Genomic DNA, 25031 nt, shown 5'->3' on the forward strand with positions numbered 1-25031 from the left:
ATCGTCGACGATTATGGTTTCTCGATTTTATTCGGTGCTGTCTGTCGATCAGATATTTTGGGATTTCGGTGAAAAGCCCATTGCAATAGTCAAGGTGGGAGTGAATAAGACAGTACACAAGGAACTCTAGAAAAAAATTAAATATGGAGAGAATAAGACAGTACACAAGGAATTAACTCTGGAGATTTTTTAATAAATATCTATGAATGTATTTTAGATTTCTCAATTGCGAACTAGCGTTATATCCATTTCCTTTGATGTGCTAATCAAAACATGAAGTGTTGTTCATTTGTACACCAAGGTCTCGACGATGATCTTTTCACGTTTTGGTTAATTGACAAAATAAAAAAAAGTTGTTTCAGATTCGCAAATTTTCGTTTTAGTTATGATTTTTGTAAGGAAACAGTAATACTGAACATTTACCATGGTCTAATATAGCAATTGTATGCATCTTTTGACGATTTAAAAATCTGAAAATTATAAAGCGTTGCAACGCGAAACGATTGAATAATTTGGAGAGTTCTGTTGTTGTCGTTTAAATTTTTGAAACTACGAAGATTGCTTATATAAAGTATAAAATACGTCTCTTATACATGCTTGGCAGGATGGCCGAGCGGTCTGATTGGTTTTTACTCCAGGACTCCGGTGGTCACCGGTTCGAGCCCTGATGCGGTCTACTTTTTTTCCTTTTTTAAATTTTATTCTTGATTTTTTACTGAAGCTTTTTACATCCAATGTTTACATTTATCAATATAAAGCATTTAATGACAAACTTTAAAACATGCCAAAATCTGTGAAAAGGTCCCTTTAAGCACTGCCGTTTCACATTGACATTTGCGGTATGCGTTTTGATATCCATACAAGTTGAGGGGCTATTTACCGTCATAACACTTGATTTATAAATGTCCTCAACTCTTCTCTATGGTATGCTTCACCAAAGACCTTGAATAAAGACCCAGAATTTATTCTAGGTCTTTTGCTTCACATAATCATTATGTTTTGCCTCCACACAAGAATGCGTGTATGTTCCTGTGCATATCTATAATATAAACATCTTTGGTTCATGATATTGATTCCCAACTAGCCACATAGCGTACTTAGAGATTTATCATTATATTATTTCAGCGGTTATTCTCTTCTACCTCTGATTTAAAATATGATACCAGAACAGAACAGAACAATCTTTATTATATTTCACAGGTTACATAATACAATATATAATACCCCGGGAAGGTGTTGTTTTTGGGCATAAGAATTTGAACGTTGTCCTTAAAACCGCATAAGATTGGCTAAGTCTAGCAATAAACATGTGAGTAGGTGAACTGAGCAAGGGAAACGACTGAAATACTGTTAAAAACGGTGTCAAATCTAACCCTTAAATTCTACCAGCTTGAAGATCGCATCACCCAACAAGTTCTTGTAAGTCCATATCTCGGCGTAAACATGCATGAATAGTTAAATTGGAACTCTAACATAAACAAGATCACGAATAAATTCACGATAATTCCACACTTCCATACGGGTAATTTACAACACGGTCTGAATCATGTCGCAAAAAGCATATCTGGTAAGGTCCACACTTGAATACAGCTAGATTGCATGGGACCCACATCTAAAAGACATAGGAAAAGCTTTAGATAAAAACAAAGGCAGACAGCGAGATTCATTACTGGTAACTTCTCCAACAGAACACAAATGTGATAAAAGGCATGAAGATCCATCCACTCCAGGAAAGAAGGAAGGCATAGATTTATTTTCTTCGTTAAGGTGGTTAAGGGGCTGGTGCTAGCCTTGTCATGCCAGGACTTCCTATCTCCTGTCCGCAAATCCAAACGTAAATTTATCCCAAACGCTTTTGTTGATTATTTGGCCAATAATATACCGGGGTAGTCGAAAGATACCCAATAAATAACTCAACGTGTTTCGTGCCAGCACTGTGTGACACTTTGCAACACAAAAACTAGGACTGTAATAGAGTGGAACAAGCTCAAACACATCACATTACATATGGGTATTACTTTGGCGGCGAGGATCATTTTAATGTTAAGTTTTGTACAGACAGCAACTTGCAATGTGTTGTGTTGTGTTACAAATTAATGGAAGTGTACGTTGGCATAAAAAGCAATAAGAAGTGCGATTTGTCCACACTTACCGTTAATTGGTCAGTTATGTTATTTGGGAATGTGCGAATAAGGTTTGTAAATACAATATATCGAGACTTAAAAAAAGTAAAGATTCCGATTAACTGAGTTCTTGTTTTAGTAGCAACAACGCGTATGTGACGAAGAGAAAACGAAACATTAAAACTTAGTTGTATACAATAATCAAACGTCGCCGCATGCATTAAATGTAGCGTCAATGGTGTCCTCGAGAAGCGACTCACGGGGATGACAATGGTCTGTAAAAGTAGTTGAACCGTTTATTATAAATGAGATAAACACTTAATCTTTTATGTATTTTACTGATTCAAACGAATGCACGAGAAGGGAAATACATACTAGCATGTGTATCCGTAGTATCGGCCCTCTTAATGAATACATCGAAATATTTTAAATGACATTATTAAAATACACTAATGTTTTATATGTCAATCCATAGTTAAATGTGTGTTCTTGGACATACCAACAATAAACTACATTTAAATCGTCCATATTTTGACAAAATACTGGTTAGACTTGGCTCCCTGTCGTAATTTGTATCGCGACCGAATAGCGACCGCTCTTGCCAACGTAAATCGATAGTCGCTCCGAGTAATTGCTCTGTGTTTAAATTGTCCGGAGATTGCCGAACGCTTCTGCGTGCAATTGTAAGAGCATGCGCATTTCCCATAATCAATGGAAAAATACTTGTCGCGAAGTTGGTAAATACAAATGAAAATAAATGTCACATATAAGCGATTCATCTGGTAAGCGTAAGTTTGTTGATTTTTACTTTATTTAGCGTGTTTCATTAATGGTCATATTTAATTCTTTGTTTAGCAAAACAATCGAAAACGTTATTTGTTTTCGCGACCTTGGGGTGAAACTCCAAGACCAGTCAAATTTAAAGATGTCTGTAAGCGGAACGTATGTTTACATATCCATTCTTGTTTGTAATAAAGAATCATGGCGCTTGACACTTTTATTGACAATTCAATACTAACGCTGGATGAAAATTATCCAGTTAAGGCAAGCTGAATGAAACAGTCCATATAAACGGGCTCCCAGAGCCTTGGAATAACTTAATAAGTTTGATAATTTGTGTTATGACCACTCTTGCAGTCCAGTAGTACATTCAGTTACAGGGAACATTCGCCAATGATCGTTCGTTTCAGATTTGGTCTTATTGAACGATTGGTTTCGCTAGCTAACTACCTCCCGAGAGGGTTCGCGAATTTGCGGCGAACCGATCGTTCAATAGCAAACGTTAGCGAACTATAACAAACGTTCGCTGTAACTGAACACACTAGACTTTGGTTTTGCTAGTGAACAACCTCCCAAGAGGGTTCACGAACGTTCGCGGCGAACCAAGTGTCCAATATCAAATGTTCTCGAACTATAGCGAACGTTAGCTGTAACTGAACACACTGCATATGCACCCCTTCAGAAACACAATAGAATTTTCTGCAGCTTATCAGTGTGTATCTCTTAATTGATGCTGTTCATGACTAAAAAGAAAGCAATTCATAACTTTGATACATATCAAATTTACGGTTACCTGAATGGCAAACTACAGAATTTATTCTTAGCATGCACCCCAAAATAACACAATGATGTTTCAACACACTACTGTTATTGACATTTTTATGTTGGAATTTGGAGCAGTGTAAATATTCAACATCTGTTCCATAATGACACCAATAACATTCACTATGAGCGTGGTTACCTAGTATCGAGCGTCACACTGGAAAGGGAGAGCACTCTTGCAATAGCCATTAGGTAGTATGAACCAACAATGGAGGCAACTTGTTATGTCACAATTTGGCAGTGTATAAAAAGTGGTACTTAATTATCTCGCTAAACATGGGTCTAAATTACGTTTTAAAGCTATTTTCTGATTGGATGAACCAGTCCGAAATCATCCAATAAATAAAGTCGAAATATTTATCTTGCGGAACATGCAATGCCATGCGGCATGCAAGCTATTTATAAAGTAAATATCGTAAATCAAAAAGTTTGTTATGTTTTTTTTCGCGGTCATAGACAGTGTTCCTGGCTGAAAAAGATGCAATATTACTTTTAAATCATTCATGCATTAGTTTTTAGCAAGAAAGAGGTAGAATATTAGTGTAAAACATAATTTTTTTTAATTTAAACTTGTGTCTGCTACAATTTAACGAGTGGTTACGGAAATTACCGATTGTACAGATGTATCGACAGACATATGCAAATCGAAAGAATAGCTTGCATATTTCAAGTTTATCAGCCTTGAAATGACCTATTAATCAAATGAGAATCGAAATTATTAAAATATAAACCAGTAATGTTCATTAACACCAAAATCTTTGGGCACAACAATCATATTTTTGGAAACCGTGATGTATTGTTTTTCGGAAACCAACGATCGGTAATTTCCATAACCATATGCAAAATTTCATCACTGACAAGTTTGGTTCCTAATGTTTTTCTCAAATATTCTACCACAAAATTATTGTATACCATTACACAAATGAATGACAAGTAATAATTCCTTGATTTTGGGGAGGGACACTGTCTATAAATGCTTATAAAAACGCATTAAGGCTAAACTAAAGTGCATAAAATAATGAAAAATAAATCATAATTCAAGTGTAGACAAGTGTCGTTTTATCCGATATATTCATTCATCCACATTGCTCAGACACTCAATTATATTGGAAATTATTACGAATATCTGATCAAACTTGCATTATTTATGTTTATGCCCCCCTTCGAAGAAGAGGGGGTATATTGCTTTGCTCATGTTGGTCTGTCGGTCGGTCGGTCTGTCCGTCAACCAGGTGGTTGTCAGACGATAACTCAAGAAGGCTTGGGCCTAGGATCATGAAACTTCATAGGTACATTGATCATGACTCGCAGATGACCCCTATTGATTTTGAGGTCACTAGGTCAAAGGTCAAGGTCACAGTGACCAGAAATAGTAAAATGGTTTTTGAATGATAACTCAAGAACGCATAGGCCTAGGATCATATAGCTTCATGGGTAGATTGATCATGACTTGCAGATGACCGCTATTGATTTTGAGGTCACTAGGTCAAAGGTCACGGTGACCCGAAATAGTAAAATGGTTTCCGGATGATAATTCAAGAAAGCATACGCCTAGGATCATGAAACTTCATGGGTAGATTGATCATGACTCGCAGATGACCCCTATTGATTTTGAGGTCACTAGGTCAAAGGTCAAGGTCACGGTGACCCGAAATAGTAAAATGGTTTTCGGATGATAACTCAAGAACGCATACGTCTAGGATCATGAAACTTCATAGGTAGATTGATCATGACTTGCAGATGACCCCTATTGATTTTGAGGTCACAAGGTCAAAGGTCAAGGTCACGGTGACCCGAAATAGTAAAATGATTTTCGGATGATAACTCAAGAACGCTTTTGCCTAGGATCATGACACTTCATAGGTACATTGATCGTGACCCGCAGATGACCCCTATTGATTTTCAGATCACTAGGTCAAAGGTCAAGGTCACAGTGACAAAAATCGTATTCACACAATGGCTGCCACTACAACGGACAGCCCATATGGGGGGCATGCATGTTTTAAAAATAGCCCTTGTTATCTTTAAACTTCCATTCCATAAATGTTTGTTTTTTTGATAAACGTCGTCAATTATTAATTGTATATAGATTTCTCTATAGTTTGAAGAACATTTAGGCAAATATTTTTCATGTAGGAGTAAATGCAAATAATTAATAAAATATTCCCTTTTAATCATATGTTGGTTTATCAGTCAATAACAATATCACTTTGAACATTGAATTATTTAAAAGTTATAACAAACATTAAATGTTCTCCGAACAAATGATTCATAACACATATAACAGATTGATAGGAAGATAGGAACAAATCAAGGTTGCTAGGTTGCCCGCCTAGAATGGTCCTGTTAGTATGGAAGTACTTGATATATAAATTTATTAGCCTGTCGGTGTTGTAAAGACATAAAATATTTTATAAATGTCTCAAAGTGTAGAATTATTTTGCATTTAGTAAAAGAAAGGCAACATATAACCCTTAAGTGGCTGACAAGAACTTGTGGCTGAATACAACTAAAAAGAGGCATTATGCTTTTTGAAAATAAAAGTAAACATCATTATATATAAATTTTCTGATCAAAAGAGTTCTATTTAGTGAATAGGGGAAATACATTTTCAAGAATAAACAATATAATTATAAATGTTTTGGCGAAGTGCATCATAGAATTATCATAGTACCAGTTTTGGTCTAAAAATCCAGTAACATTTTTTAAATTTCATAACCCCTTGTTGCAAAAAAAAAATCATGAGAAATAGAAGTTTCAGAGTTACCTATTAAAATAAAATAAAAAAAGGCTTACTTAGACCCTAGATATTATTTTTGCAATCATTTTTCATCAATTACAAATGTTTAAAAAAAAATATTGTTTCATGCTACTCATGGTAACAGTTATTTGTCAGGAAATTAATTACATTTGTAAAAAATGCATTACCCCTTTTTGCAAAAAAATTCATAAAAAATACAATTTTCAAAGATATCCTTTAAAACAAAAAGAGAATGCCTTCTTTAACCTTAAATATTATTCCTTCAAGCATTTTACATCAATTATTTATGCTTGAAAAAATCATTGGTTCATGCTACATTAGGCCAACTAAAATTAAAATAGCCATTCACTGAACATATCATATTAAAACAGAAACAGTTATTTAACTTATATTTACCTATTAAACTAACCTATATTTACAATAAAACAAGTTTCTGTTCTATCGGTCATTCTTCTGTGAAAATTCATCGGCACATAAAAGTGCTTAAGAATTTCAATCACACAAACTTTTAATATTTGTTCAAACACATTTCAGCATATATGCCACTATTAAAAGATTTACTGAAATAAAGTCCAATTGGAACAGGGGTATTCCCATTAAACATCACCTGACACAATGTGTGCCCAAAGGTCGTATGCTAGTATTTTTTTGAAAATAAATCAAATAAATGAAAGTGTTGTGTTCACACTAGCGCAGTTCTCTGTTTCGCTTTGCAATTTATGTGGAAATATAATAAAAAGGTCAAATAAAATGTATGGAATAGGGATAAATTTGTATGAATTTAGTTCTAGAAAGATTTTGAAATGCAAGTATAGCTGTTTTTTTCCCGCATTTTGGTTCTTTTTATGTCCCCAAGTATATATTGTTTTTGCCCTGCCTGTCTGTTTGTTGGTTTGTTTGCGTCAAATTTTAACATATACATTTGGCCATAACTTTTGCAATATTGAAGATAGCAACTTGATATTTTGCATGCATGTGTATCTAATGGAGCTGCACATTTTGAGTGGTGAAAGGTAAAGGTCATCCTTCAAGGTCAAAGGTGAAATATATAGGGGGGGACATAGTGTTTCACAAACACATCTTGTTGTTTTTGTTTTCAAGCAAAGTTATGCAAGGTAAGCAAAATACTTGGAGCGCATGCATGTGATGTCATCATGACAGCCTTGCTTTTGATGAAAACAAAATGATCGATACCAGCCATTACCAGGCCATGTATAAAGTAGAAATTAAAAACAAATACTTCCACTAGAAGTTGAGCATAACTTCCCACCACAAATTTTAAGACATAAATTTTTTCTTTAATGATTTATGATTTAAGTTCCTTTTGTACCATTTGTGAAGGTCTTGCAGAGCTGGCTCATGCAGAATACCAGGCTGGTGACTATGAATCGGCCGAACAGCACTGCATGCAGCTGTGGAGACAGGAACCGGACAACACTGGAGTCCTGCTCCTGCTCAGCTCCATACACTTCCAGCAGAGAAAACTAGATAGGTAATCAAACATTGAGCTCCATACACTTTCAGCAGATAAAACTAGATAGGTAATAAAACATTGAGCTCCATACACTTCCAGCAGAGGAAATGAGATAGGTAATAAAACATTGAGCTCCATACACTTCCAGCAGAGAAAACTAGATAGGTAATAAAACATTGAGCTTCATACACTTCCAGCAGAGGAAAGTGGATAGGTAATAAAACATTGAGCTCCATACACTTCCAGCAGAGGAAACTAGATAGGTAAGAAAACATTGAGCTCCATACACTTCCAGCAGAGGAAACTAGATAGGTAATAAAACATTGAGCTTCTTACACTTCCAGCAGAGGAAACTAGATAGGTAATAAAACATTGAGCTCCATACACTTTCAGCTGAGGAAACTAGATAGGTAACAAAACATTGAGCTTCTTACACTTCCAGCAGAGGAAACTAGATAGGTAATAAAACATTGAGCTCCATACACTTCCATCAGAGGAAACCAGATAGGTAATAAAACATTTAGCTCCTTACACTTCCAGCAGAGGAAACTAGACAGGTAATTAAACATTGATCTCCATCCACTTCCAGCAGAGGAAACTAGATAGGTAATAAAACATTCAGCTCCATACACTTTCAGCAGAGGAAACTAGATTAGTAATAACACATTGAGCTCCATACACTTTCAGCTGAGGAAACTAGATAGGTAATAAAACATTGAGCTCCATACACTTCCAGCAGAGGAAACTAGATAGGTAATAAAACATTGAGCTTTATACACTTCCAGCAGAGGAAACTGGACAGGTAATTAATCATTGAGCTCCATACAATTCCAGCAGAGGAAACTAGATAGGTAATAAAACATTGAGCTCCATACACTTCCAGCAGAGGAAACTAGATAGGTAATAAAACATTGAGCTCCATACACTTCCAGCAGAGGAAACTAGATAGGTAATAAAACATTGAGCTTCATACACTTCCAGCAGAGGAAACTGGATAGGTAATAAAACATTTGAGCACCATACACTTCCAGCAGAGCAAACTGGATAGGTAATAAAACATTTGAGCACCATACACTTCCAGCAGAGGAAACTAGATAGGTTACGACTTATTATGTAAAGAGTGTATATATCCATACACTTCCAATAGAGGAAACTAGATAAATTACAGAATAGTGTGTCGTCATGAACCCAGACTCTTAATAAAACTGTGCACAAACCTATTAAAAAAGTTTGAACTAGAAATGGCTCGGCAGACGCATATCTCCACGCCGAAGCTTTTGACCCAGGGGTCAGATCAAAATTCCAAATAGTGCACTGGCGCACATATGCTCATAGCTACCATGTGTTTATGTGTCAAGGTTCTAGTGCTAATAGAGTAAGGTTAGATAGTGGCCCGGACAGACGGCAGAGATAACCACATAATCCCCACGCTCCAATTCGGAGCGCCGGGATAAATACTTATTAGTTTGCTAGACTTTAACTGGATGAACTAGATAGGTTACCATAGTAAAACAATTTTTATAATACAATCTCAAGCCTTTTTTAACAAGAAGTATTTTGCTTTATTAAATAATTATAACATAAATAACATCAGGACACATGGAGATACTATTTTTCAGGTCAGCTTATTTCAGCCAACTTGCGATCAAACAAAACCCGCTGTTAGCGGAGGCATACTCAAATCTTGGCAATGTGTACAAGGAATGTGGCCAGTTGAGGGAGGCCCTTCAAAACTATCGCTATGCAGTGCGCTTGAAACCAGACTTCATAGACGGCTACATCAACCTGGCTGCTGCTCTGGTGGCAGCTGGTGACATGGAGCAAGCTGTACAGGCCTATGTGACAGCACTGCAGTATAATCCGGTAAGTGACTGTAGGAAATATTGGTATGGATAAATATGAATGATTTGGTGACATGGATCAAGCTGTACAGGCCTATGGTACGGCACTGCAGTATAAATCTGTAAATTGGGACCTTAATGGTTATGCGGTTTATTATGAGCTTCATTGTTGTATAAATAATCCAGCAATATTGACAATAGTGAGAAGCCCAGCGTTTCAGTGCATTTCTGTCCCATATCAACTATTGTTCAAGCTTTTGAATTCATATTCAACTGATTTCTAATAGTTTTCTACATTGTCATGAATGATGTTTTCAGGACCTGTACTGTGTGAGGAGTGACCTCGGCAATCTACTGAAGGCTCTTGGAAGACTGGATGAGGCCAAGGTAGGAGTGGTAACCGTAGAAACCAGGCAGAAGGGCAGTAGCAAACATGCATAAATGTGTTTTGTTGTTGTTTTTTAAATTAAGTACAGATCTCAAAATTAAATGTACCAGTGTAAGACTTTTGTCTGATTTAAAATCCCCTTAATGCCTTAATAGAAGAAACTGAAACATGTATTTTCCCATCTGTAATCTGATATTAAAATTACAGGATTATTGACATGGTCTTATGGAACTTATTTTAATAGGAATTTGTATGTTTGGTGAATGATACCCATCATTGATAACAGTGCACTGCTGGGAATGATTCCTTGTTGAGTCCTACGAAATAAATTCCATTACCATTCTATAGCAAGTATGTTTTAATGCCTAATGAACATCTGGATTTTTCAGTTTGCTTTAAGAGAAAGACTGAAGGCAGAAATTGTTTCCAGTACTTAATATTCCAAACTGTTCCTTTTATTGATGAATGTGTATGATTTTGTTTCAACTAGGGATGCTTTCCCTCTTTTGCTTTATTTTCCAATACATTATAACAGTTTTTGGAAGCCATTTCACTTGGTAGTCTTTCTCTTGTATTAAATGTTTCAGAGATCCCCAGATATTGTTTAAACAAAACAATAACCAGTGTACCACAATATTCAGTCCATAGGATTTTTTAAAATATATGTTTGTGATCTAAATTGATATTTTCTAAATCTAAAATATATATGTTTGTGCTGTTAATTGTCTAAAGACTCTTATATATATGTGTTCTTTGTGTGTCCAAAACAATATTAGATTTGTTTAATTCAAATATATGTTGTATTTGAACTTTATTCAGTATAGCACCAACATATCGTACCATGTAATATATGTTGAAACCTGACAAAAGCTAACATATGAAATGAAGAAAAGATGCCGGCCTGTGCCTGGATATTGTGATGTCACAAGCAGTTGTTTATGTATTGATGGGAAAATATTTTGTTCCATTTTCTGTTTTAATTTTCATTAAAGTACACAAAGAAATATGGATAATTGATAATTGGATAATTGATGTGACTATTGGTTCTTTAATAAGCAATAAGTATAAAGTTAAAATTAAAAGATGGAGTTTCTGTTATACTTCCAAATTGTGTTGAATGAATGCCCTACCACTAATGAACCTGTTTTATTTCTCTTCTTAAGTCCAAGTTATCACCAGTCAGGGTATATAAGTGCAGAATAACCTCTCACCCGACGTGGACCCTCGGAAATCAAGGTGACTGGTAGGAACTTAATAACTGTATACTGGTGATATGAAATGTACCAGCTACAGGTAGTATGACATCAGTCAGCTATAGGCACAGGATTCATGATCCAGGAAAAGGGTTTTGTTTGGCTATTGGAGAAATGGGAAGTGTGGTAGTTTTTTTATTAAAGATCTTTTGTGAAAAAGATTCTTGTATGACAATTTTAGGATGGGGATGTTTTTTTATGAAAAAGCTTTCAAGGGGAAAGATTCTGGGTCCAATATTCAAATTTTCTTGAAAGTTAAATTTATTTGATCAATTTATGGATATCTAAGCTTACAATATAAGTATTGGAAAAAAAGAACTGGCTGATAATATATTAATTGCATCTGGGAAATACAGCGCAAGCAAATATGTCAGACCCAATGCATATGCGGCGCAGCAATGCGCGAGCGTGCAGCAAGCGATATTAATTGCAGCCAGCGATCATGCGTGATACTGAGCAACTGAGCACATCACTGTGCCATTGCAGCTGGTGTACAAGGGTGTGACTCCTATCTTCAGTTGAGTTCTAGTTTTTTACCAGTTTTTTAACACTGCATTAATGGCTCACTTTCAGACATTACATTTGTTTGTTCTTTTTCTTTTAATGTAATATTAAGATTAAAGAGAACTGAATTGATTGCATACCAGACCCTTGTTTACACCAATAAGTGCGCGAAAAGAACAGTATCTCACATTTTCACTGCAATGTTCGGACTCTGATTCATTTTACTTGGAATTAAGTGAATTTTATATCTACAACATTAATTTCTTTCTATGTCTTTTAAGTTGGATGCTGAATGTTTATTTTGCAGAAAAGATGTTAGAGCATTTCTGATAGAAATTTGAGAAACTGTTCTTGCGAAGATGTGGTGACAACATGAAAACTCATCATTATTTGCCCTTTTTTCCTGACCTATTTTATACATGCCACATTTGCTGCATGTGTTATGTAAACTTGTTCTTTTATTTTTGGACTTTATTCCAAATGAATTTAAAAGGGATGTTCTTAACTATTTAAGAACATAACTGTTTAGAGACAAATTATTTCTGTGTGTTATTTTTTTTAATAATTAATTTTTACTTCCTATAGTTGCAGCATTAATAGGTGGCAGGTATAATAACAAAAACAGTGTGACCTGAAATTAATTTTTTTTTTTCAGCATTTTTGGATCCTTTAAGAATTAATTACATTAGAAACATAAATAGTGATGTGATTTCATACTACCATTTCTTGTGCAAGCAAGCGGAGGCAAGCAGCATTATAATGCAAGCGCGTGCACGTAAAACTACACATTACAAGCTGTCTACGGGCTGGCGGTAGAATGGAAGCTGGTTTGAATAGTTTGAAAACCATTACTCATTTGAATCTGTGTTACCCTTCCTAGGCTTGCTACTTGAAGGCCATTGAAACACAGTCAAACTTTGCTGTGGCCTGGAGTAACTTGGGATGCGTGTTTCATGCACAAGGAGAGATATGGCTGGCAATACACCACTTCGAAAAGGTCTGTTCGCCGCTTGGTAACATTCTCTGCTTTTAAAATTTGATGAACTAACTTACCATATTTAATTTTAACAAACTGCCTTTATGTTAGTGTAACCTGTTGCCAAATTGACATTGGGTTCTTAAATATCTGGAAAATTTCAAAACGAGACATAAAGTACAATATGGTCTGTTTCCTCCGCTTTTACCCTTGCTTATTTTCGTTAATTACAGGAAAAAAGTAACACACATTTTTATTTTTGTTTCCAAATATTGCTGTGATTGCACATGGTTTTCCCATTTTTCTTACAGGCAGTAGCTCTAGATGCAAACTTCATGGATGCCTACATCAACCTGGGCAATGTGCTCAAGGAAGCAAGAATCTTTGACAGGTAACATTTATAACTGAACTTATCATGTTATCTTCTCTTTCTCATATAATTTCTTCTGGTGTGTGATAAGTTTACTATAAATACTGTTTTGTTGGTTCAATACTCACAGGTTGCTCAATTGGGCTTATTGGGTTGTGCTATAAGTTGAGACTCCTCCTCAGCAGTGATTATGCTATAATTTAATTGCCAATCATAGAATATCACAAACATAGCCATGCTCTTAAGAATGTTACACAGGAAATCCCCATGTTTTTATATGTGCCATGCTCTGTGGAAAGGGGGGTTCAATGCATGTGCGTGAAGTGTCGTCCCAGATTAGCCTGTGCAGTCCACAAAGGCTAATCAGGGATGACATTCTCCGCTTTTATGATATTTTTTGTGTAAAGAAAGTCTTTGTTAGCAAAATTTAAGTTTAGGAGGAAAGCAGACACTTTACACACAATCATCAAACCCCTTTCTCACAGAGCACAGCTCATATGAACATGTTGCACAGCTGAACAAATTCAATAAGTTTAGGTAACCTTCCACTTTACTTTAAACATCGTCGATTACTTTATTTGTTGTGAGTTGGCTAAGCTTGCCCATGTTGTTATTACAGGGCAGTCACTGCATACCTGAGGGCTCTGGCCTTGAACCCCAATCATGCTGTTGTACATGGAAATCTTGCCTGTGTTTACTATGAACAGGGGTGAGCATTTAAACATATACCACTTAGATACGCATTTTGACGCAGTTGTAGTCCTTTAGAAAGTTACATTTAATTAAATACCTTTCTTACTAAATTAAAGTTTTAAATGTTTCATTTCCAACCCTTAGTTACTGATGAGCAGCAAACAGCATAAAACCTGAACAGAACTTAAGGGTTTATACTAAACATTTTGAATATATTCTAATATAGAAAAACTAACATTGGAATATGATTTCAGAATTAGTCCCCATCCCTTCGTTACTTGTGGGATTGTACAAACATAGAATTGTTTTCATGATAATTCAGCTAACTCAAAAATACTTTCAATTATAGTAATTGAATTCATTTTTGTTGACCATTAAGTTTTCTTGTGCTAGGTTGATAGATCTTGCGGTTGACACGTACCGCAAAGCTATAGAGCTACAGCCAAACTTCCCTGATGCCTATTGCAATCTGGCCAATGCCCTCAAAGAGAAAGGACAGGTAATTAAGTGGTGTTATAGCTGATAGAATCTAAAAGTCCTGATATATTTTTTGTTTACAAAGTGTAATGCAGTCTTTTATGAAGTTTTGCTTAAAGAGTCTGAAAGTATTGATATACTTATTTAGTATATTTATAATGCAGTCTTATATAAGTAGTAAGATTAATTAAAGTACTTGAGAAATCAATGATTTAAAAAAAAATCACATCAGTATCTGTTGTTACTATGGTCTCAAAAGATACTTGCTAATCAAGAATTGAGCTTGTGTATGATCAGTTAATATAGCAGTGGTAATAAAAGCCAGGGGGGGTGAAAACAAATGTCCGAGTTGCCCGAGTCGTACATTTGCTTGTCTGGGCAACTGATTTTGTTCAATTAAGTTGTCCGTGGTCAACCAGTCGGGTCGAGGAATACAAAAAAAATACATTGTATTAAAGCAGTAATTTAGTTTTACAAAGCCGGATGTTGACACACGATTACATTGTAAGTGCAATCAAGCTAAAATACAGGCACTCTCCTACACAGTGATCTCCCTTATTCTATAAGAGACGGGGAGCATGCCGCATTTTCAACATTCGGCCCAACTGTTAGACAGTGTACTGACTGGTTTCTTTATTTTTACAATCAGAATGAAATAAAAGTATTGAACTAAGATAATCAAAACAAGGTCTACCTTGTTATTTCAGAGGACTTTATAGAATTAGATGGAACACTTAAAAAAAAATCTTCAACAACGGAGCAGAAACCCGACATGTTTTCATAACACAAGCTTTGCAAGATTAAAAGTTTGAGAAAGTCTTTATATTGTTTATAATAAACTGCTATAATGAATGTACTATGGAAATACAACTAAAACTAAAACAAGCAAATTATACTAATTTTTATTTATTCAGCATTATTTTACATTAATCAATAAATGCGTTTATAATTCATATAAACATTAACGGACAAGTGTAATTTAGCAACGGACAAGTTAAATTTCCTAAATGATTGTCCATGGACAAGTATAGTTATGCCCCCCTTCGAAGAAGAGGGGGTATATTGCTTTGCACATGTCGGTCCGTCCGTCCACCAGGTGGTTTCCGGATGATAACTCAAGAACGCTTAGGCCTAGGATCATGAAACTTCATAGGTACATTGATCATGACTCGCAGATGACCCCTATTGATTTTGCGGTCACTAGGTCAAAGGTCAAGGTCACTGTGACCTGAAATAGTAAAATGGTTTCCGGATGATAATTCAAGAACGCTTATGCCTAGGATCATGAAACTTGATAGGTAGATTGATCATGACTCGCAGATGACCCCTATAGATTTTCAGGTCACTAGGTCAAAGGTCAAGGTCACGGTGACCCGAAATAGTAAAATGGTTTCCGGATGATAACTCAATAATGCTTATGCCTAGGATCATGAAACTTGATAGGTAGATTGACCATGACTCGCAGATGACCCTTATTGATTTTGAGGTCACTAGGTCAAAGGTCAAGGTCACGGTGACCCGAAATATTAAAATGGTTTCCGGATGATAACTCAAGAACACTTATGCCTAGGATCATGAAACTTGATAGGTAGATTGATCATGACTCGGTGATGACCCCTATTGATTTTCAGGTCACAAGGTCAAAGGTCAAGGTCACGGTGACCCAAAATAGTAAAATGGTTTCCGGATGATAACTCAAGAACCCTTATGCCTAGGATCATGAAACTTGATAGGTAGTTTGATCATGACTGGCAGATGACCTCTATTGATTTTCAGGTCACTAGGTCAAAGGTCAAGGTCACGGTGACCAAAAATAGTAAAATGGTTTCCGGATGATAACTCAAGAACGCTTATGCCTAGGATCATGAAACTTCATAGGTACATTGATCATGACTGGCAGATGACCCCTATTGATTTTCAGGTCACTAGGTCAAAGGTCAAGGTCACAGTGACAAAACAACATATTTACAAAATGGCTGTCACTACAACTGAGAGCCCATATAGGGGGCATGCATGTTTTACAAACAGCCCTTGTTTTTTTTAGATTTCGCCACCCCTGAAAGCTACTGGTAAAGTAGTCCAATCATTTAAATTTGATTTTATTAAAAAGGAACCTTGGACAAAACAACAAAAGGGAGAGGTAGAGTGACATATTTTCATACTGGTTGATGTCTGGTCTTTGTTTAAGGTACAAGAAGCTGAGGACTGCTACAACACAGCCCTTACGCTGGCCCCTAATCACTCGGACTCCCTGAACAACCTGGCCAACATTAAGAGGGAGCAGGGCAACACTGAGGAGGCAGTGAGACTCTACCTGAAGGCTCTTGATGTGTTCCCAGAGTTTGCTGTGGCTCACTCCAACCTGGCCAGTGTGCTGCAGCAGCAGGGAAAACTGCACGAGGCTCTCCTGCATTACAAGGAGGCCATTAGGTAATTGTCCTGTATAACTAGAAGGCCATTAGGTAACTGTCTTGTATAACCAGAAGGCCATTAGGTAATTGTCCTGTATTACAAGGATGCCATTAGTTAATTGTCCTGTATAACTAGAAGGCCATTAGGTAATTGTCTTGTATAACTAGAAGGCCATTAGGTAATTGTCCTGTATCACAAGGAGGCCATTAGGTAATTGCACTGCATTACAAGAAGGTTGTTAGGTAGTTGTCCTGCATTACAAAAAGGCCATTAGGTAATTGTCCTGTATTACAAGGAGGCCATAAGGTAATTGACATGACGCCTTATCAGTGATCGCTCTGCCCACTTAATCATGTGGCTCAGCGGGAAAAAAACCTAGACAAGCTTACGCCAAATTGGCTACTTTGCCTATAGACTGCATATAGATTTACGCGATATTCCGGATGATTTTATGGACTTTGTTAACACCATATTTCACTTGTAAAGGGGTTGATGCCATTTAGTTATTCTGCAAATGCAAAAAATATACGATTAAAGAGAACATCAGCTATTTATAACGGGTAAATCGGTACATTAAACACTTCACCGGTATTTACCCGTGTTATGTACAAAATTATTACCGAAACATTCCCCCCTACCCGTGTATTTAACAGGAAAAAGCGCTTTATAACTGGGAATTCGGTGAAGTTTTACGCGCTTTCTGACGCCGGGTGGGTACCTCAATCCCACATGTTATTGCGTATAAAAGTGATATTAATCATATTAAACATTGCTTATTGGACATTTATCAATCACTATAAATTAAAGCGCAAAAACAACACAGTAAGTTTGGACATTGTCTGATATAAAATTAGCGTTGTACGAAATGGAAAACGGTCAGGCTATTATAAATTAATAAGGCTACCAATATCAGACGCTCGCGCAGGTACCGACTTCCCCGAAGTTACGGCATTTATTGGTTAACTAATATCAGTAATAATAACTCTTTTACAATAGCATTTATCGATACGTCTTTATTAAAATAATAACAAAATGATTTTCACTTGTTTCTGACACACACAGAAACTCGGTTTTTAACGGGGATATTGTAAAGTTACACGAATTGGGTACCAAAATTCTCAATTATTTTACATGCACACGTGACATAATACATACTTAATAATGCTTAGTTATTGCTTATATGACATTTCAAGTTTGTGAAATAAATTAATGTTCTATAAAGGGGATCTCGGTAATTCTTGAAGCTTCCACTCGCTCTTGTCAAGACTGCATTGCCGCGTTGGAAATGGAAATTTAGTTCATCTAACTTATCTTTCTGGATACCAAATGTCAGAGTTGCATTAACCCTTTTTACACCGTTTTTGCCATGTTTCATTTCCGTTTTTTTATCCGAACAAAATAAACGAAACTCGTTTAAAAAATGAGATCTAGGCATTTGAGCTCCTAGTGTGGATTTAAAGCGTTTATTGGTGACACCACGTGACTGCAAATGTGTAGATACCGTTAATAAGATAATATATCACATGTCACCTTCAAATAACATGTATGATGTCAATTAAGTGCATTACTATCAGAGTAATAAAACACAGCATGAATTAGGCTTCATGCTGGGTTTTAGTTCAGTTGTTCGTGGGGACGACCGCATGCCTTTATCCATCTCTTACACTTCTCAAGATCTTTTTAAGGCTTTGGAAACGAAATAAATTCAATGTCACCAACTAATCTGTCAGGATATCGATTGTCCGAGTTGCATAATCCCCATAGACACCGTTTAACCATTTTTATGTCCCCCACTATAGTAGTGGGGGACATATTGTTTTTTCCCTGTCTGTTGGTCGGTCTGTTTGCGCCAACTTTAACATTTTGCAATAACTTTTGCTATATTGAAGATAGCAACTTCATATTTGGCATGCATGTGTATCTCATGAAGCTGCACATTTTGAGTGGTGAAAGGTCAAGATCATCCTTCAAGGTCAGAGGTCAAATATATGTGGCCAAAATCGCTCATTTTATGAATACTTTTGCAATATTGAAGATAGCAACTTGATATTTGGCATGCATGTGTATCTCATGGAGCTGCACATTTTGAGTGGTGAAAGGTCAAGGTCATCCTTCAAGGTCAGAGGTCAAATATATGTGGCCCAAATCGCTTATTTTATAAATACTTTTGCAATATTGAAGATAGCAACTTGATATTTGGCATGCATGTGCATCTCATGGAGCTGCACATTTTGAGTGGTGAAAGGTCAAGGTCATACTTCAAGGTCAGAGATGTAATATATGTGGCCCAAATCGCTTATTTTATGAATACTTTTGCAATATTGAAGATAGCAACTTGATATTTGGCATGCATGTGTATCTCATGGAGCTGCACATTTTGAGTGGTGAAAGGTCAAGGTCATTCTTCACAAGGTCAAGGTCATCCTACAAGGTCAAACATCATATAGGGGGACATTGTGTTTCACAAACACATCTTGTTAATCGTTTTTTTTAAAGAGGAAAACAAAAGAAACTCGTTGGAATAAAAGTGAACCTAAACATGTAGCTTGTCTAGAAAATGGCGGACAGGTCGTTGCTAACGAGTGCGCCCGATTAATCAATCGCTGATTGGTGGATCAATTCAAGTGGGCGGAGCGATCATAGATAAGGCGTCATGTCAATTGTCCTGCATTATTAGGTCATTAGGTAATGTTCCTGTTTAACTAGCCATGAGGTAATTGTCATGCATTACAAGGAGGCCATTAGATTATTGTCATGCATAACAAGGAGGCCATTAAGTAATTGCTCTGCATAATAAGGAGGCCGTTAGATTATTGTCCTGCAGAGCAAGAAGGCCATTAGGTAATTGCCCTTCATTACAAGGAGGTCGTTAGGTAATTTTCATGCATCACAAGGCGGCCATTAGGTAATTTTCATGCATCACAAGGCGGCCATTAGGTCATTGTCATGCATCACAAGGCGGCCATTAGGTAATTGTCCTGTATAACAAGGAGGCCATTAGGTAATTGTCATGCATCACAAGGAGGCCATTAGGTAATTGTCATGCATCACAAGGCGGCCATTCGGTAATTGTCATGCATCACAAGGCAGCCATTAGGTAATTGTCATGCATTACAAGTAGGCCATAAGGTAATTGTCCTGTATAACAATGAGGCGATGGCCATACGGTAATTGTCATGCATCACAAGGAGGCCATTAGGTAATTGTCCTGTATTACAAGGAGGCCATTAGGTAATTGTTCTGTATTACAAGGAGGCCATTAGGTAATTGTCCTGTATTACTAGGAGGCCATAAGATAATTGTTCTGTATTACAAGGAGGCCATTATGTAATTGTCATGCAGTACAAGGAGGCAAAATGGTAATTGTAATGCAGTACAAGGAGGCCTTTAGGTAATTGTTCTGTATTACAAAGAGCCATAAGTTAATTTTCCTGTATTACTTTGAGGCCATTAGGTACTTGTCCTGTATTACATGGAGGCCATAAGGTACGTGTTCTGCATTACAAGGAGGCCATTAGGTAATTGTATTGTATGACAAGGAGGCCATAAGGTTATTGTACTGCATTTCAGAAAAGGCCATTTTGTAATTGTCTTGCATTACAAGGACATTATGGTTATAGTTCTGCATTGCAAAGAAGCCATTAGGTGATAGGCCTTTTTTGCAAGTGCGCAAATGTGCTGCATGAACAGAAGGCCACAAATAAATTGAAATCAGGTCAGGTGTTGAAAGTCTTGCTGTATAAATTAATTTCTATACAACACAAACAATGTGTTCTTTACTTAAATATCGCATCAAACTGTTCTTTTATTCTTAACAGTGTTATTGTGAGTTGTTACCACTTACCTGATTCTTGGCTTTCTCTTAAGAATCTCGCCCTCATTTGCTGATGCGTATTCCAACATGGGGAACCTCTTGAAGGAAATGCAGGATGTACAGGGGGCCATGAAGTGTTACCAGCGAGCCATTCAGATCAAGCCGGCCTTCGCTGATGCTCATAGCAACCTAGCTTCAATCCATAAGGTATGACTGTCCTGCAGATGTTTCCTGTTCATTTGATGTTGTGTAAGTTCTGTAACTTATGCAACTTTTATTCATAAAAGCAATGATCATAAAAAAAACACTATGTCTTGACTAACTTCATCTTCCATCTTGCAATTCTAAATGAAATTACACCAAATGTTGAGAACTTATCTTTACAACCTGTCTCTTAGTTCCAATGTCAAGGTATCACTTAAAGGTCCGACTTGGGTTTTACATAGTTTGCCTGGACTGTTTCTTTGTCATAAATCATGTAATTCTTTACAAGCAATGTTCACCAATTCATGTAGGTTTGTCACAGGCAAGTTCTTTGATGCTTGGTCACACTAAAGGTCAAACAAGCTTGTTAAATAATCTTAAGCTTTAATGACAATGGGCTCTACTTTTTGCTGAAGGCAAGTAGTTATTTACAATGTGCTAAACCCCTCAGAATTTCAGAAAGATAGGAAGTAATAGAAATACAGATCTGTCTTCTAAAAACAATCATAGACTCAAGATGTTGGGATTCTGCTTAAATAAGCATAGTTACCAATCTCAAAGCTTATTATGTACACCTGGCCCATGAGGTCCTTGGTTTTACCCCAACTTGAACTTGTGTACCTTTCTTAAGATCTTTCTAATGATCCAATGAAAATTACAAGAGAGTGTCTCTAAAACCCCAGACTTTTTTCTGCAATTAAGCTAAAATAAGTCGGTGTCTTTGTGTATTTGCCTGTTTGCAGGACTCTGGTAATATCCCAGAAGCTGTCCAGTCATACAGAACTGCCTTGAAGCTGAAACCAGAATTTCCTGATGCCTATTGTAACCTGGCACACTGCCTACAGGTATTCTATGTTGTGTCCCCTATGATTTTTAGGCCTTATTTGGGGCTGCAATTCTGCCCTATTCCCATGCAAAAAAGATCTTTATTTTCCTTTATAAATTAACGGTACCAATATTTCCCTTTTCCATGTAAAACTTTTTTTGAAATCATATGTGAATAAATTTGAACAAAAATTGACATAGAGTTCCTTGACTGTTTAAATGAATTGATCATTGTTAAATGCAAATAGCCTCAGTGGCTTTCTCCTATACTGCATAAATGCAGTAATCATTAGAATGTTTAAGTGATTCTAAACAATGGGATTATTTTCTCACATATTTTTTTTACTTTGAATTTTTTTTTATATACAAATATTACTGTCTAGTTTGTGTGTGACTGGACTGATTACGGTGAGAGGATGAAGAAGCTGGTACAGATTGTTGACGATCAACTGGAGAAGAACAGACTGCCCTCTGTGCACCCTCACCACACGATGTTGTACCCACTCACACACGAACAGCGTAAAGGCATTGCTGCAAAGCATGCTAACCTGTGTCTGGAAAAGGTAAGAACTCACCGAGCTCACCAGATTAAATTGATCACGGACAAGTACCTATTTCAGCTTTAAAAATCTTTTTCTGAATTGGACTTGTATACACAACCTTAGGAAAATAAAAAGACAAAGCAATTTATTTTACGACTTCAACTATAAAAACAACTCATTACTCCATTTAACTAGTTTAATGACCCGATTCCAAAATATTTTGCCTCCCAATAAACATCACAAAAAATGTAATAGAATGCACAAAGTCTTCACTAACAGATCTCTTTAATATATTATACGAGTAAAAAGCGGAATATAAAAGGCCGCAGCGAAAAAACAGCCGTTGGTAACCACGAGCCCCAAAAGATCGGCTACTCACTCCTGGAAACCTGTTTCTTTAAAAATATGCCTACCGGAGGTGGATGAGCACACGTTAAAATTACAAAACGTGAAGTAACACCGTTATAGTAGCAACACCGCGTACCCGAAATAAAAAATGCTATTGCTCATCAAGCGACCGAACTAGGAAGAACCATATACTTTGCTGGGCTAGACCTAGTTCTACCAATCGCTTGACCATTGGATCACACTTTTACATGATAATCGCTATGACACTTTTAATGACACACTAATACTTTTACTTGATCACTACTTTTGTGATCACACTTTTATCGCCACACTTGGTACCTTTTTACATACTTAATCGGATATTAAAATACAACTAATCGTTCAACCAGCGATTTGACACCTAAACGTTTTTTACCCTACGGTATTGCTACTATTTTTTATTTTTTTTTAAACTTAATGACTTGGAATTACCCGAAAGGACAAGGATGATAAACTACGCAAGAAGTCACAGAATCCATTCAGATAAATGTAAAAAGACTTAAACTTTAATAACTTGGAATTACCCGAAAGGACAAGGATGATTAACTACGCAAGTAGTCACAGAGTCCATTCAGATAAATGTATAAATGCGCATGCACATCCAACCCCCGGCAAACAGAATTTTCCTCCACAATAAATTTCACAAATTTATCCCCCACAAATTCTGGGCCTGTGAATAGTGAGCGCTCGAAGTCATTATAACACACCTTTGCTAATTGCGAGATAATAACCGTCAAGACCTTCCGAGTGATTGGTGCCCGCGTATCAACCGTTTGTCGCGAGCGAGAACAGCCCTCAAGCATTTTCTTCACTTCAAATGTTCCTTATATCATACCAGCCAATATATTTATGAATATAACTCAATCCCGAAATGTAGCTCTTGATAGATTTAGGTGATAGACCCTTTTCAAAACAATAGGCTACAAAGAGAACAACCGGTTGTTGATCCGCGGGTTAGTTGTTGTTTAGACTATATGCAGATCGAAAATTGTTGAACACGCTGCAAGCGGTATGATACGAACGCCACGAATTTACTGACATACTATTGAACATTAACGCCTTTGCTGCATGTTCAAGACGTTCCACAGATGGCCCGGAAACAGTGTCAGAGCGGGATCTGCTTCCGGTGCCAGCTCTCGAAATTTGTTCATCTGAAACCGAGATAATGCATCGCACAATACGTTCCGAGATCCTGGTACGTGACTGGCGCGAACGATAACATTTATTTCCAAGCATTTTAAAGTGAGAGTTTGAATAAGATCCATGACCATATCGGACTTGGAAGTCAATTTGTTCAATATATAAACAACTGCTTCATTGTCGCAATGGAACATAATCTTTTTATTTTTTAAATCCTCGCCCCAGAGAAACGGTGCAACTACGATTGGAAATAATTTGAGAACAGTTATGTCACTAGTTACGCCCTTTTGTCGCCATAAATCAGGCCAACGAGCGTTACACCAGTGACCTTTAAAATAAATCCCAAAACCGAAACCAGACCCGCCAGCACTATCTGTAAACAATTCAGTGTCATCATTGGATATCCAGTATCGGTCATGGAAAACCGACACGCCGTTGTAATCGCGCAGAAATGTCAACCACATTTCGAGGTCTTGCCTAACAGCACATGGTATACGTATGCGGTGGAATGCTTTTGATATGCCACAGGTGGTGTTAATTAATCTCCTGCAAAACGGGCGGCCGACTGGGATTGCCCCGCACACGAAGTCAAGAGACCCTATTAACGATTGCATTTGCTTTAGCTTAATTTTTTGTTTCTGCACGATGGAGTGAATTTTTTCCTGTAATTTTTTCCACCGAATCTAATTCTAAGCCTAAGAACACGATTATTTCCGTGGGCCCTTCTGTTTTCTCCGTGGCTAACGGCACGTTTAGCTCCTGCATGCAATTGATAAACGAATCCATCACCTTGGGGCAACCTAGCTCAGATTTATTGCCACCCAGAAAATTGTCTAAATAGTGTATAAGCTTGCCCGATGACATTTTACTCTTAACACAGAATTCAAGGAATGAGGAAAACTGTTCAAATGTTTTGCAACTGACTGAAGCTCCAAATGGTAATGCTTTTTCCATATAAAACATGCCATTAAACTGTATGCCCAGTATTTCGAAATCTTCTCGCCGAACTGGGAGTAGGCGAAATGCATTTTTAAGATCCATTTTGAAAAGTTTACAGTGTCGCCCTAAATCTTGAACCATGTGAACCGCTTCTTTGAAATTTGTGTACTGAGCGGATGAGTATTTTTTAATGTCATAAATACTGACCTGTTATCGTATGCTTATACTTTCCAAGGGGAAATAACTCATCCGGAATTTTAACTGGGAATCCGCCACCTCAATACCGTAATACAGGCCAGGTTAAAC

General features: G+C 36.8%; 1 protein-coding gene across 3 annotated transcripts in view; it reads left to right on the top strand.

Moving 5' to 3' along the window:
- Positions 1-2783: 2783 nt before the first annotated feature.
- LOC127879562 (UDP-N-acetylglucosamine--peptide N-acetylglucosaminyltransferase 110 kDa subunit-like) overlaps positions 2784-25031 on the top strand; it is a 53773-nt gene continuing 31525 nt past the window's right edge. Inside the window, exons 1-12 of one of the 3 annotated variants that reach the window (XM_052426495.1) lie at positions 2784-2911; positions 7828-7978; positions 9580-9823; positions 10120-10188; positions 12827-12943; positions 13234-13313; positions 13912-14001; positions 14379-14484; positions 16651-16892; positions 20742-20895; positions 21636-21737; positions 22101-22280. In XM_052426495.1, the coding sequence (XP_052282455.1) occupies positions 2881-2911; positions 7828-7978; positions 9580-9823; positions 10120-10188; positions 12827-12943; positions 13234-13313; positions 13912-14001; positions 14379-14484; positions 16651-16892; positions 20742-20895; positions 21636-21737; positions 22101-22280 (1566 nt within the window). In that variant the 5' untranslated portion in view covers positions 2784-2880. Of the gene's footprint in view, positions 2912-7827; positions 7979-9579; positions 9824-10119; positions 10189-10264; positions 11426-12826; positions 12944-13233; positions 13314-13911; positions 14002-14378; positions 14485-16650; positions 16893-20741; positions 20896-21635; positions 21738-22100; positions 22281-25031 lie in introns of those variants that run through there. The other 2 variants (XM_052426496.1, XM_052426497.1) reach the window with 2 other exon arrangements.

This window comes from Dreissena polymorpha, chromosome 4 (assembly GCF_020536995.1).
Source record: "Dreissena polymorpha isolate Duluth1 chromosome 4, UMN_Dpol_1.0, whole genome shotgun sequence".
NCBI lineage: Eukaryota > Metazoa > Mollusca > Bivalvia > Myida > Dreissenidae > Dreissena > Dreissena polymorpha.